At 37.7% G+C, this 15,317-nt stretch overlaps 1 protein-coding gene across 1 annotated transcript in view; it reads left to right on the forward strand.

Moving 5' to 3' along the window:
* Positions 1–14,778: 14,778 nt before the first annotated feature.
* Positions 14,779–15,317, forward strand: part of LOC128978840 (protein ELYS-like) — a 36,898-nt gene continuing 36,359 nt past the window's right edge. Inside the window, 1 exon segment of the mRNA XM_054396868.1 lies at positions 14,779–14,893. Coding sequence (XP_054252843.1) covers positions 14,779–14,893 — 115 coding nt within the window.

A 15,317-nucleotide genomic window follows, 5' to 3' on the forward strand; every position in this document is an offset into this window, starting at 1 on the left:
CATGAAATGTGATTTAATTGATAACTGAAACTTACTTTTAAAAGCTAGTTCAGTCTGTTTCTCCATCACTACTCTGTTTTATTCTCATTATTAAAGCAGCTGCATTTCTCAAATCAATTATATTTCTTCCCCCTAAAAGCTGGATTAATAGAACACATGACCTTCCAAAATTTCCAGTAACAGACTACTAGTACTTAAGAATGGGCTTTAGGGAAAGCATACATTCTTTGTCTCTCCTGGTCTACAAAAGATATATGTTTGTGCATGACAGATCATGTGCAAAAATACATCAACACAAAATCATGGATTGCTTTAGGACCATATGCTTCATGGTGGAAGTCTAGCAATAAAACATGGCTGGGCCAGGTTAATTCATTGAGAAGGCATCTTTGTCTTCTGCCTTTAAAGGGAAATCTTAAATTATGTACCTGTTTTTATCCCTGTAAAATAAAAGGAGTGAAAAGCTGGTAAGGAAGAAGGGAGAAATATTATTTAGTGAGTAATCCATGTTAGACAATATACTGTCAATTGGCAGATTCCATTATATACATAGATTTTTTTAAGTAGGCTTTTGTTAGAGCATCTGTCAAAAATATTCCCTTTAGATATCTTTTCGATTTCCAGAAAATAAGATAAAAAGAATCCATAAATTACATTTTGCACAGATCATACCTCAGAATTCCTGGTTTTGGATTTTTCATAGCAAAATTAAATAGATCCTTGATTGTGCAGTCTTCTCAATGCTTGATTTCATAGTGGACCTATTATTAATACTGTCAAATTGCTAACATTATTCAAGTGATCTTGCATACTTCATGTGCAGAGTTCCATTTATCTTCCATGCAATGTCAGTGTTCTTATGAGGCAGTGTATGTGTGTGGCTTACTGGAAACGTGTCTCAACTCAAAGTACCAAATGTATATGTAGCTGAGCTCATGACATTAAAGCAGTATCACAAGAAGGTGGAATACAAGGTCCCCAGTCCTGTACTATAAAAACAATCCTTGAAACTCCTGAGTACTTTCTGGATCACTTCTGCAACAATCCTTTTATTATGTTGTCTGTTATGCCAGATTTACATGGGATGAAAGAGTGGATTGGCTGTAAATTTTCAGGTGGACAACGTGTGTGTATAGATGCACGTTTACATGTGTGGAAGAAAAAAACCTTTAAAGGCATCCTTGGAAATAATAATTCAGAACTGGAAACTCTCAGATGTCTGGGACTGTTTTCAAAAGTTCCCAGCCCTTGCCGTATTTAGTGATTTGAAATGTTTCAGGACATCAGAGCATTGAGTGTCACTTACAAGTCAGAGCTAAGAATCCAAAGCAGAGTAAATAAAGTACCAAAGTCTCTTCTACTCTCTAAACTTGTGTAGAAATACAAACCGCAACTCCTCTTTCTAACTATGTCATCCAAAATGTCAGGGCTTTTGCAGTGAGGACATTGTGAGGTAGAAAAATAACATTTTAAGGCATTCAAAAGACCTATTTAATTTCCCATTTGTTCATTCACTTATACGTGGCTTTTACTATTTTTCTTTCTTATTTGTCTTCTGCTTGTGTGCCTTTCAAGTAAGAGGCTCTTTCCGACATTTTATGATAAGCCAGAAAAGAAAAGAGAAGCTTTGGTCTGTACTCAATACGTTTGTTTCAGGAATCATGACATTAGGATTTTGCTGCCTGTTTTGAACTTTGTAAATATTTCAAAGGTCATGGTAGATAGCCAGAATGCAGTCCTCTGAAAGAAAGCAAAACAACCCCCCTCCAAAACTCTGTCTGCCTGTCTTCAGACTTTTAATTTGAATATTTACAGCCTTCTCATGGCAGCTGTTTTCTTATATGTTCTCTTTGCTACTCTTTAGCCTTAAAGGCAGGTTAAAGCCAAGTGATTATTCACCACATCTATATATAGCTGCACTCTGTGTCCGAAGAGCAAGGGAGAGGTTTACAGACAGAAGAAACCTTTCATCTGTTCCCAACTACTTGATATTAAAACAAGACTTTATTTTAATAAAGATTGACATCTGTCGATAACTCAATATTTAAGAAAAAAAATAGTAAATAGGAGCCTAATGCTAAAAGTTCCACATTAGGGCTTGCGTGTACAGAATTTGTAATCGTAGCTGTATAATCTAATCCATATTGGGATGTGAACTCTAAATCAGAGAGCAGGCTAAGTGGAAAAATTGCAAGAATCTGAGAGTATTTTGGATGAGATGAGTGTTTGGCTTAAACATGGTTAACTGAAGCAAGCACAAGTGTTTGCAGCAGGGAGAGGACTCTGGGATGCAATGAGATGCTGTCAGAATGTCTGTGCTACAGTTGGAACTTGGCCACAGCAGGTACCATGACATGTGAGCTCCAGTATATCTGGCGTGTATACAAATAGCTGTACTAGCTGCAGGTGTGATTCATCTCACCTAAATAATGTGTTTTAAAGTTAAGAACCTAGGACCTTAACTTTATTTTGAAGGATTAACTGTCTATAGATCAGCCCTATACTGTGGTTTCTCGTTTCACGTCATGTTTACAAATATGAAGAAGTGACTACAGACTCAATGGCCTATTGTCATTTTCCAAAGTCCAACATACAAACTGTTTTATGCAACGGTGCATAGAAAATGTGATTTTTAAAAATTGCTTATTACAGTATAACACAGCAACATGGCATCAACATTCTTTAAAGATATTGAAAAAGTGAAAAATGTGGAAAAGAATCACAAAATTTATTTTGAGGCCTGAAGGAGAGTGTTGCAGTAGGAGACAGAGAGCTCAATCTGTTTTAATTGGCAAGAGAGAAAAAATGGAGAAGTAATTGAGGTACAAAGACCTCTAGTAGAAGAATATACTCTTGCCCTAACTCAGTGAAGACATTCCAGCAATTGCTTTATGGAAGTTGAAGCCACACAGATTCATATAGGAAGCTTAAATTTTCACAATGTGAACAATTAACCTTTGAAAAAAACATGATGGATTCTCCATCTCTCAGTGTCTGGAGATTAAAAATTTGTACCTTCCCTCAAGCTATGCTTTAGAAAAAAGTTGTTTGGCTCATAGTGATAAATGGCTGATATTTAATGATTGTAACACAGAGGAAATGAAAGTAGACCTCAAGGTTTCTTCTAGACCTAAGCTTTATGAGTTCATGATACTCCTGTTAAATATGGGAACAATGACACTAATTAGGGTCAAAGGGTATATTTCTGCCTGCCTGTTCTAGTTGGATTTTCTCATCCAAAATTTAATCATCTGCTTAATAAATCACTTAATACCTTAGTGATGTCAATAAAAAGAGGGGCAAAAAATTTTCTGCTGATTTCTTCGTAAACTTTTTTATTCTTTTGAACAGAAGATACCAACCTCTACTTATTATCACTGATGTGCTTCTCTGAAGTACTTTAGAATTTTGTTGATCACAGAAATATGTGATTGCATTAATGAATAAGAATTAATGACTTCAGTAACTAGAAAATCAGTAACCACGTGTAAATGCGTGTTTGTTTAAGCATAGCTAGTGTCATGAACACTTTTGTTCACCTTCAATTACAGTTCAGTTGTATTTATTATGTCAATAATATTCATATAAATGTACATCAGACACAAGAGTAGTGTAATAAATGGAACTAGAAGTCAGCATAGTGTTGTGTTACAAAAGGAATCACAGATACCACATACATAAAATGTGGGCATTAACTTGTAAGGAGTAGTTTAATGGAACTAAATCAGGGTTGACATGTTGTTCCTGTTTTACAGGTAGATTTTAACAACCTGGTGAGTTTACCAAAAGAGAAGAAATGGCAGAGCCAAGACAAGAACATAGTTCTTCTGACCTCAGAGTAGAACACACTGCTTCACATGGCAGTGTCAAAAAAAGGGTAAGCCTTTACAATTTGCAAAATGTTGTCAAGCATAAGTGATGAGATTCAGTAAAGGGTTGCAGGAACTGGGACTTGAGGTGTAGCATAGAATCCAGAACCCTACCCTGAGAAAGAAAACTAGCTTCCATATGTAGAGAATCTGTGACTGTAATGTAATCCAAAGTAATTAACATATCAATTGCTGATACTTACAGCTTTTCTTTAAATTGCAGCTGTTCAGTCAATAAAAAACTACTAATGATGACATGTGCAAATCATATAACTCTTTTTCAAGAACCTGTTTTTTTCAGGAAAATGCTTCCTTCTAAAAATATACTGCACTGAACCATTCTCTAAAGGCAACCTTCCACAGAGTGAATGAACCTTGATTCAAGAACTGGTACTTGCCATTTTTTCAGTAATCACTGTGTTGCTATTTCAGGGAATGGGTTAGGATTTAATTCTCTTTCAGCTAGAGGGGAAATAAATTCACTTTTCCACCATTGCAATAGGATAATAAATCTTGAAGTTTGTTGGGTTTTTTTCGTTTTGTTTGGGGATTTTGCTTTTGCAAAATACTTTAGTAAATAGAGCGTGAGGAGCTAGAATGTGCATGATATTGATATTGATGTTGATGTTGATGTTGATATTGATATTGAAGGAGAAATAGAACAGGAGGTGTGGAGGATAAGCAAGGAAACTGTAACTTGCCATTTTTGCACTCTGGATATTGTTCCTCCCATACGTAAGATAGACTATAATATGTTCCATACAACCACACACTTTTTGGTCCAGAAGTCAAAGATCATAATGTTAAGGCCTTTTTCAGGAGGGTTAGCAACATCCTTGATCCAAGGACAGAAGTATGAGATAAGGATTTCTAAAACTTTATAAACAGTCAGTTTGAATCTTAAAAAGCAAGTGTTTAGCCATTGATTACATGTTGCTCATGACACTGTTGTTTGAGGGCCCCATGGCATAATGGGGCAAATGTGAGTTATCTGGGCTACCATTCATTTCCTAAAAAAAAAAAAAAATAGTTAAAATGTTTGGTTTTTTTCTTGGTTGATTTAAACAAAAACTAAACTGAACAACTGGCTTGAATCAACTTTCTTGTTGCTGTTATTGTATTCAAGAAGTGATGTTAGATTTTAACAAGTTGAGAAAGGGGCTCCATGTTTAGTGTGATAGTAAACAATTTAGAAGCTTGCATGTGTCCATTTGTTCTGTGGAAGACACTTGAAGATAGGAGGATAAAATCCATCATTGGAATTTCTCTTGTAAAATTTGAGTGATGATATCCATTCTGGTATGTGCCTTGAGAGCTGATGGATTTTGTAACGTCATAAAAATTTAGTTCTTTCTATCTTGTATTATTCTCTCCCCTGTGCTATTGTGAATTTAGTGGAAGTATGAAAAAGCCTGTGCTCCTGGTGCCAAAACCTGGAATGTGAAGCTTGAGCATCACATTCAGTGGGTGTAAATCCCAATCCCAAAGCATCACATTCACTGATAATCAGTGGGTTGTAAATATGAAAATAATCCCTAGAGCATCCCTAAACTATTTCACTGGAGTCAGGAGTTCTTTCTGGTCATCACATCAATGAAAGAATGAGTAAGGAAGAACTTTGCTGAGCCCTGCCTTTCCCCCTTTTTCATGTAGATAGACAGGTGGGTATTTTGCAAATAACAGCTTTTTGCTAAGGGATTCGCTGTACTGGATCTTCTGCTGACTATCTCTGTCTAATTTCAGAATTCTAAATATATCACACAAAGCAGCTCAACACATGGGAGAACTGATGCTACTAATTCTAGAAGAATCTTAAAATCAAGATTTGTTCATACTGTGCTGCTTGCAAAATCAGTCTAGCAATTTCAGCAAACATGAGTATTTTTTATTCCAAATATGTATGATCTTTCTTACTCCACCCTCCAACCCTGAGAGGCATTTGAGTGTATTTTAAAGGCATGCCTTTGGAGGTCTGATAAAAAAGGTTAATTATAATGAATGAGATAAAGCCTGAGTAGTTTGCATTTTTATTTGTAGGTGAAGTAATTTTCTTTCCTATCCCTATATTCAGTACATCAGCTGAACTAGAAAATCAAAATTCCTATTAATTATGCTCCTCTTGTTTACATGAGTTGAAGTTGGCCCCTGTTATCTCTGAAGCAGGATCCTTGAGCCTACTATGTAGATGCAGATTAATGCATGTTAAAGCATGACCTAATTAAATAAAAATATTTTCCCTCCTTGTTTTGTGAAAGAGCACAGACTTAATTAGTAGAATTGCTTACCTTTAAAGTTTGATGTACTAGATCCTGACAAAGGCAGCAGGATCTAGAGCAGGGAGCCTGAGTATGTCCAGTTCTTCTGATATGCACTGGCCTCAGGCTTCCTGATAAAATGCAGTTTCTTAAAACTACAGTATTCAATTTGTGCTGTGAGGTTAAATCTGTCTTTAGATAAGCCATAGGAAATACATTCTCTCCTTCCTCTCCTACCTATTCTTCCTTCTCTTCTTGTCACAGGGATAAAACTGGCTTTTATGTTAAACGTGAAGCATTAGAGGTATGGCAGCATTTTAGCAGAGCTTGTAAACAGAATTCTGTGTGTATTATTTGAGTCTGTGGATAGATGAGATCCATGTAATCCAGTTTTCTGTCTCTAATGGTGGTAAATAGCAAATCTTTGTTAAAAGAATGTGAGAATGAAGTAACTATGAAATAGTAGATCTGGTTTACCCCTCCTAGTGCCTGGCTGCACATAGCTTAAGGATTTTCTGAGCCAGAGTTACAACTGTATTGTGTTTAGTATCCCTTGATTGACTTTTAATCTATCCATTTGAAAATTACTTTTCTGAGCCAGAGTTGCAACTGTATTCTGTGTTTAGTATCCCTTGATTGACTTTTAATCTATCCATTTGTAAATTACTTCTGAATCCACGTAAAAAGAATACTCACTCAGCATCCACAGTTTTACAGATTTTGTGAAAAAGCACTTTATCTTGTTTCTTTTGAAAATGGTGCTCATTTTTCTTTTTTTTTTTCTTTTTTCCTACCTTTGTTATGAGAACACTTGCTCTAGAAAATTATGTTTTATTAAAGTATGTCCCATGAATAGTGTTTCAAGCAACCATTTATAAAAATGACTGATTTTTACATTGTTAGATCCAATCTGTATCAAGAGCATATATCATCATATGTTAAAAGATTTTGTTTGGTTGATTTTTTCACCTGAAGACATAACTGTGCAGATGGGACATTAACTTTCCTGTGATAGCACAGATGGCATTGCACATAACGCAAGGCAGTGCTGGACTTAAAGCCATAAGACAAGGCATTAACAAGTGGCATGAGCTACAAATTCATTAGCACATTTCCATTTTGCATTACACTGGAACATCACATTATTATTTGACCTTTGGAGATACCCAACACCTGTTCTTTACATGTCATCAGCAATTGCTATCAATTAATTTCCTAATACCATCCTAAAACAAGTGTGCTTGGTCCTTTCAATTTAATAAAGTTTTGCATGGGAATGTTTCTGATTAGTACCTCTCTTAACATTGTTTTTACCTAATATGTGACATTACTCCTTAACTTTCCTTATGTCAGGCATTAAAGATCTTCAGGAAGAATCTGGGGGAAATTGTGAAATAGTTAGCTCTAGAGGACATCAAACATCCCATAATGGCCTTTTAGTGGATTTGCCTATAAGCCCTCTTTATCAGATAGAACTTTAGGCCACATCCGATTCTGAAAAATATTTTTTTTTTTTAAGGCAGCAAATCTGCTTGTTTACATGCTTGAAAAGTCTGTTGAAATAGTAATTGACCTTTTAAGACTGGAAAGTATTCTGGATATTCTAGCTGAGACCAGCTGTTTGAGAGAGATGGTGAGAGAGATCGAGATGCCTCTCTTACCTGATACAATGATTCTTAAAATGTTCACTAAACTACTAGTTATATCACAGAAATCACATTTATAAACTGCAACTTGGACATATCATTAATTACAATGAACACTGTAAGCAGCCTTGATCTTGCTTAGGCTTCTTTTTTATCACTTAATTTTTCAAGTATGTTGTTGATCACAATTGCTTTCTGTAACATCCTGCATAGCCATTATGACTTCTGTGCTCCAGTTTTCTAATTATTTTTTTCCTAAAAGGCCTATATTACATCCCTGTTCTTCTGAGTTCCCCTATTGCTGCTGGCACTGCTGAGCATGCCCTCAGTCTTGAAAGGAAGGAGAACATACATCACTTTGTTCCTTTCATATTTCTCTTCCATTATCTGTCTCTCTCCCCTAGCCCCCCTTTTTGAGAATTCTCTCTGTGACCTTTTGTTCCTTTCTTCCTAGTCTAACAGATCTAACATTTTCAAATGTACCTCTCCATATCTAACCCCTCTTTAGCTTGACAAAATCTTCCAAATATATGTCCATGACCTTAAGATCGTGGCCTTGTGTGCATGTTCCTGTTTCTTTCTATTCCTGGTTCCTACTTTTCAGATACTTTGTTCAAGTACTTTTTAATGTTCAAGGGTTTCCTAAGTTTCCAGCAGTCTCTGCCACAATATATCAATGCTCAAAGGATGCACTTTTATTAAAAACCATCAAAGTCATTTCAAATATTCTCTTTAGTTAAATGAGGATCTGCTCTTAGTCATTTACAGTTTTTGAGGTGGAAAGAGTGCTAGCTGAACCCCTAAGTGACAAAAACCCAGTCAGAGGCAATTCAGTAGTGCTATATGCCAGTGATAGGTCCTGTTCAGGACTGGAGACCACACCTGGAGTACAGTGTCCAGATCTGGGCCACCTGGTACAAGAGAGATATAAAGCTACTGAAGCAAGTCCAGAGAAGGGCTATAAAGATGATCAAGGGGCTGGAACCCCTCATAGAGGGAAAAGTTGGGAGAGTTGAGACTCTAATCTGGAAATGAGAAGACTTAACCTTGTGTAATGGGGGAAGAGAATGAAAAGTGAGACAGGCCAGCTGACAGGGTGGGTTGGATGAGGCTCTGAGTAACCTGATCTAGTAGAAGATGTGCCTCATTCATTACAGGGCTGTTGGACTAGATGGCCTTTAAAGGTCCCTTCTAACCCATTCTATGATTCTATTCTATTGTATGATTCTAGGACAAGAGGTGCTGGGCACAAATTGAAGCAAGTAAAATTCCATTTGAACACAAGGGAACACCTTTTTACCATAAGGGTGATTAAACACTGGAATAGGGTGTCCATTCTTAGAGCTATCAAAACCCTAACTAGACAGGGTCCTGGACAACTTAGTGTAGCTGACCTCCTCGAACAGGAGAGTTGGACTAAATGATCCCAAGAGGTCCTTTTCAAGCTCATGACTGTGATTCAATGATTCTGTGATTCTGTAACACTGTTTTATATGTATTATAGGGGGAAATCTGCTGTAAGAAAATTAATTCATGATAGTCAAAAGAGTACATCGATGATTTTCTGAGCAAACACCCCATTATAATGTTCTAGCCACATCAATTTGAGAAAGGTTCTCCTTCTCCTCTGCTCTGCCCTGGTGAGGTCGCATCTGTAATATTGTGTCCAGTTCTGGGCCCTTCAGTTCAAGAAGGACAGGGAACTGCTTGAAAGAGTCCAGTACAGAGCCAAACGATTTATGAAGGGAGTGGAACATCTTCCTTATGTGGGAGCTGGGGCCCATTAACTTGCACAAAAGGAGACTAAGGGGTGACCTCATTAGTGTTTATAGTGAGGATGGAGTCAGGCTCTTCTCAGTGATGCCCAATGACAAGACAAGGTGCAGTGGGTGGAATTTCCATGTAAACATGAAGAAAAAATTTTTCACTTTGAGGGTGATGGAACACTGGAACAGGCTGCCCAGGGGGGTTGTGGAGTCTCCTTCTCTGGAGGTATTCAAAATCCATGTGGATGTGTTCCTGTGTGATCTGGTATAGGTCATCCTGCTCTGGCAGGGGGTTTGGACTAGATTATCTTTCAAGGTCCTTTCCAACCCCTAACATTCTGTGATTCTGTGAAAGTATCTACATTTCTTTTTTAGAAAATACAAATTAATAGAAAACATGCTGTTGGAATTAACTTCTTCAGATACAGTGGGAACCAGAGAATTAATTATTTTCTAGTGAGAATATCTTGACAGAAACTTTAATCAGTTATTTGCAAAGAAGAGTTTTTCTATAGACCAACATCTAGAAGCTTGAAAGACTTGAATTTTATGACAGTCTGCATGACATGCTTCACAGTTACTCTCCTTGTCAGCAAACTGTAAGGAGATCTGTACCATTTGCATTACAAGTTCAGGCTCGCGATGCTGTTAATGCAGAATTTGTAAATGAGTCTCTCAGATGATCATACTACTGTTTAGACATGAACTTCTACATGCTATGAGGTGCATCACACGTATTCTCATTGGTACTTTACATTTTTACAATTGTAATACAACCAGTTTATTAAAAATTGTTTAAACAATGCAGTACATTTTTAAACCAGCATGAATACTTTCTAGGGGTTTTAACTAATTGTTGTATAATGGTTATCACAGGAGTGTGTAAAGCAAGAAAGGATTCCTGTGGATTATTAAACAACAAAGCAGTACTGCAGTTCTGCTAAATACTGAAATAATTTATTTGAAAGCCTAGTTCTCTGTCCTTTAGAGAATTATCCCTTTTACATACCTACAAAAAATAATTTCACAAAGTGTAATGTTAAAAATAGCTCTCTTCCCCACCTTCTGCCTCCCCATGATGTTTTCAGATTGAATTGCTGACTCCTCATAGACTGGACTGATGTCACTTTGACATCAGTGACTGCAGTGTAAATGATTTTACAGCCAGCTGCTTAACACAGTGAAGTAGAGGCCTCAAATCCCACTTGTTCTGAAAATTACTAAGGCCTTGTAACAGCAGCCATTTACTCATGCTATGATTTCTCATCTCAGTTGACCTGAAAATTTGCTTTTGACTTCATTAGAATTGCTCTGATGTATCTTGATGCAAATGAGAGAAAACTCTAGTTCTTTAACAATGCATTCGAGTCCTGTAACTAGAACATGACTTCACAAATGCAAATATAGAGCTGACAACTTTTGCATCATTCTTCTCCTCTTAAAGGCTGAAGATTTAAAGAGACCTGGCCTTTTAAGTCTTAGCTAGTGAGTCATTTTGTCTAGTTTGGTTTTGCAGCATATTGATAAATGAATATGAAGATGCTTGCCCTGAAGATGCTGCTTGGTGGAACTCATGTTGTGGGTGGAGGGACCAAATTGTTAAACATACTGTGTTCTTGGGTGCATGTATATCCCACAGAAGTTAGTGTGTTCCATGTACATGAATCAGTAATATTTGGTCAGATGTAACCAGGGAATATAATATAATACAGATTTTAACTGTGCTGCTTCTAGTGCATGTGACTAGTAAGAAATGACCCTCTGCTGCTTCATGCTCTGCCTTGTCTTAGGAAACAGAACAACTTATCTGGCATTATTATTTAACTGTTTGCACTGAATTTATTTATTTCTTGTTCTTTCTCTAACTACTGCACAGAAACTAGAATTAAAATGGGCTTGAGATTCCTGAACTTTTTGATGGTTAAAATATTTTGATATTTTGATGCTTGCAGAACATAACATTTTAAGCTGTTTTTTCTTTAAACTGAAATTCAGTATCCTTTTCCCAAATTGCAATGAAATTAAAATCTGGATTCTTTTGAGATCATAAATTCCAGTTTACAAGTGCTTGAAATGTACAATTCTATTAAATGTATTAACTTGGGGATTCTTTGAGAGATACACCTCCAGAATTGGGTTGTAGTTTTTCTATTGTGAAGCATGCTTATTAAAATGGAAGGTTTGCATTTTAAGAGCTTTTATCTAAACACATTAAAAATAAAAGAACAATTTCTTATGGGAGTCTAAATCACCCACCCTTTACTTATTAAAGATATGGTGAACTATACTACTTGAAGACCTCAGCACCAAACGGTTAGAATCACAGAATCATTTTGGTTGAAAGACACCTATAAAATCAAGTACAACTGTTAACCTAGCACTACCAACTAACCACTAATCCATGTTCCCAAGCATCAAATCTACCAAGTCTTTGAAATCACTACAGGAACAGTGACTCAACCACTTCCCCAGACAGTCTGTTCAGTACTTCACAAGCCTTTCAACAAAGAAATTTTTCCTAACATCTGGTCTAAACCTCCCTTGTTGCAACTTAAGGCCATTTCCTCATGTCCTGCCTGTTGTTACTTGGGAGAAGAGACGAACATCCACTTCAGTACAAGTATTTATAGAGAGCAATAAGCTCTCCCCTCAGTCTCCTTTTCTCCAGCCTCGCTAAACAATCTCAGTTCCCTCAGCTCTTCCTTATAATCCCTCAGCTAATCCTTTAGACCCTTAACCATCTTCATTTGGACATGCTCCAGCATCTCAGTGACTTCTTGTAGTGGAGGACCCTGAACTGAACACAGTATTCAAGATGCAGCCTGACCACTGCTTAGTACAGGGGATGATCACTTTCTTAGTCCTGCTGGGTACAGTATTTCTAGGACGTATTCCTGGCCACCTGGGCACACTGGTGGCTAACACACCCAGGTCCTTTTTCTCCATGCACTTTTCCAGACTCTCTCAGGCTTATAGCACTGGCTTGTTGTGACACAGGTGTAAGACCTGGCACTTGACCTTTCTAAACCTCAGCCCACGGATTCAGCCTATTCCGATCCCTCTGCAGAGCCTCCCTACCTTGAAGAAGATTAGCATATCCACCTAGCTTGGTGTCATCTGCAGGGCAGATGAGGCGCCAATCTCCTGTTCGGATCATTAACAGAAATATTAAACAGAGCAGGTCCCAATGCTGAACCCTGGGGAACATCACTTGTGACTGTCTACCAACAAGATTTAACTACATTCACCACCACTCTTTGGGCCCAGCCATCCAGTTTTTCATCCAGCAAAGCATCCACCCATCCAAGCCATAAGCATCCAATTTCTCCAGGAGGATGCTGTGGGAGACAGCATTATGTTAAATCCTAAGATCATGTGGTATGATTATTTAGCAATGCTTAATTAGTCATTAATCAATAGGATGTTATGATCAATACAGTGATTTAGACAAGGATTCAATAAAGTTCTCTAAGCAAGTCATGCACACACAGATTAGATATAGATATAGAGATAGATATAGAGATAGAGGTTAACCTGGAATTAAGGTGTTTGCCTATCTGCCGATTACAGTGATTTAATCATGTTTGCCTGTGTTGGCTTTTACAAGCAGGTGATCTTCCCTGTTGATGTTTGCAGACGGACATTCTTCCCCTTCATCAGCTTTAACAGTGGATGGCCCGAATCTGGCCTGAGAGACATCCCAGCTCACAGGGAGATGCCAAGACAAAGCTCACTGTGATTCTGGAGAGCTAACTTAGGATGATAGGTTTATAGGGTTGCAAGATGATTGACTTTGATCAGTACTTTTTCATTGTGCCCATTATTCTTGTCAGGCAGTCTTGGCACTTTTCAAAGTGGGCCATGATCCAGGCAGGAGGGTTTGTGTACGTTTCCCAGGCAACACTGTGTATGTGTCTCCCCGGTTATGTATCCCAGGAGATACAGGTTCAGTAAAGGAGTGCCTCCTGGCGCTAACTCACTGTACTTATACCCAGAGCAGGAAGGGAAAGTGTTCAAGTGCTTCAGCTCATTCCTTCATTAGGTAAGATCAGAAAGTATGAGGTTGTCACAGCCCATTGGATTTTGTAATTTAACATGAATGCAAAGGCTTGCACTGACGATGCAATGAAGCCCAGGGAGGAGTGTGCCTGTACCATAACAGAAGCCACTGCCAGAAGCAACACCTGTGTGGTGGAGGGCATACTTAAACTGGTAGGGAAAAGTCACCAAAAACTTGGGCCTGCTATAAAAGCATGCTTCAAATTTAGATATTCAGAAGCTGTCTGGACAAGGTCCTGGGCAGTGTGCCTGAGCAGGGGAGTTGGATCAGATGACCTCCAACGATTTTGGAAGGCCTTTGTCTTCATTGTGATTTTGTGTGGTGAGGGACAAGTGGTGCAATGGCATACCAGTGTGGTAGGCTGGACATGTCTCCTTCTATTAGGAAGGCTGCATATGTGTTCTCTGCTGAAACGCTTCACACCTACATCTGTCTGTCCAGGTACACAAGCAGTGTATAAGAGAGCATAATTTCGGAACTGACTTCAGGAACTTCTACTAGCTTAGCCATGCTAGACAGGAACAGCAAATCTGGAATTTTCAAGAATAACCTTAGGAGGCAGCTGGGTGACCTGGCTCTAGGGCCATAGTCTGGTCTGTGTTGATTTTATTTGTTTTATCATTTAAAGGGAAATCAAATCAATGTTCTGCATCAGAAACAGGATCTTAGTTGTTAGGGGTTGTTGGAATGGAGAGCTGAAATTCCTTCTTCTCACCTTCTGCTGCAGATTTGTGCTTGCAGAACATTCACACAAACTCTGCAAGAGAACATCTAAGGCTGCACTTGAGTGAAATAAGCCTGATCGTAGAATTTGGATACAGACTGTTATACTAGTGCCTTTTTAGACTAAAATCTAGGTTTTGGATTAAATGTAGAGTTTTTGCCTAAAATATCAGGGGGAGTTTTTCTGTCTAAGTGTGAAAGAGATGGCCCAGTGATATACACTAACCTGCTAACTTGTTCACTAAATCCTTTTTCTGCAGGAGTAAGAAATGGCAAAGTGCAAATTTACTAAAAAGCTTATGCTCTGCTCTGAGATCAAAAACTGTCCTCAATGCCACTTTTTTAAAAGAAAATAACTACAGGCAATGTATAGGAGATGGTTCTGTTTCAAATCTCAGAGATATTTATGGCTGACATAAGTCTTAATTTTTGTGCTCTTTTCTTTCTTTACAGTGAAGAATGCAAACAGCTCAGGTAACAACCAGCCTGCGGCGGTTTTCAGAGGTAACTATTCAGGCACCTGGGGAAGATGAGATGACTCTGAATTTTGTGCTGAGTGGGAAGATTTCTGGAGGTGAGCATTTTCCTGTACATTTGGTCTTGGTATAAATTTTTTGCCTGGACATATTACCTGAAGCATAGGGTCATAGTATCAACTGTGTCAGGCCGACACCGTTAAGATGCATCAGGTTTCAAGAGAACAAAACCCATATTTTAACGATTAAAAATGTTAATATTAAACAGTAGTGTCCTTAAACTTTGAAATCACAACAACCTGCACCAGTCCTGTAGAATATTAAAAATATTAACAATCTTATTAAAATAATTTACTTAACATGCTGAGTAAGTGAGCTCTTCTCAAATTTTGATTAAATAAAGGGCAGCTTTCAAAAAGGTAATGTTCTTGTTTTGGGACGTATTTATTTGTACCAACTCAAACTGTGAACATCATACACAGAAACAGTTCTTACACTTTTTATTTGTAGTCTGAATAAAAG

This window comes from Indicator indicator, chromosome 2 (assembly GCF_027791375.1).
Source record: "Indicator indicator isolate 239-I01 chromosome 2, UM_Iind_1.1, whole genome shotgun sequence".
NCBI lineage: Eukaryota > Metazoa > Chordata > Aves > Piciformes > Indicatoridae > Indicator > Indicator indicator.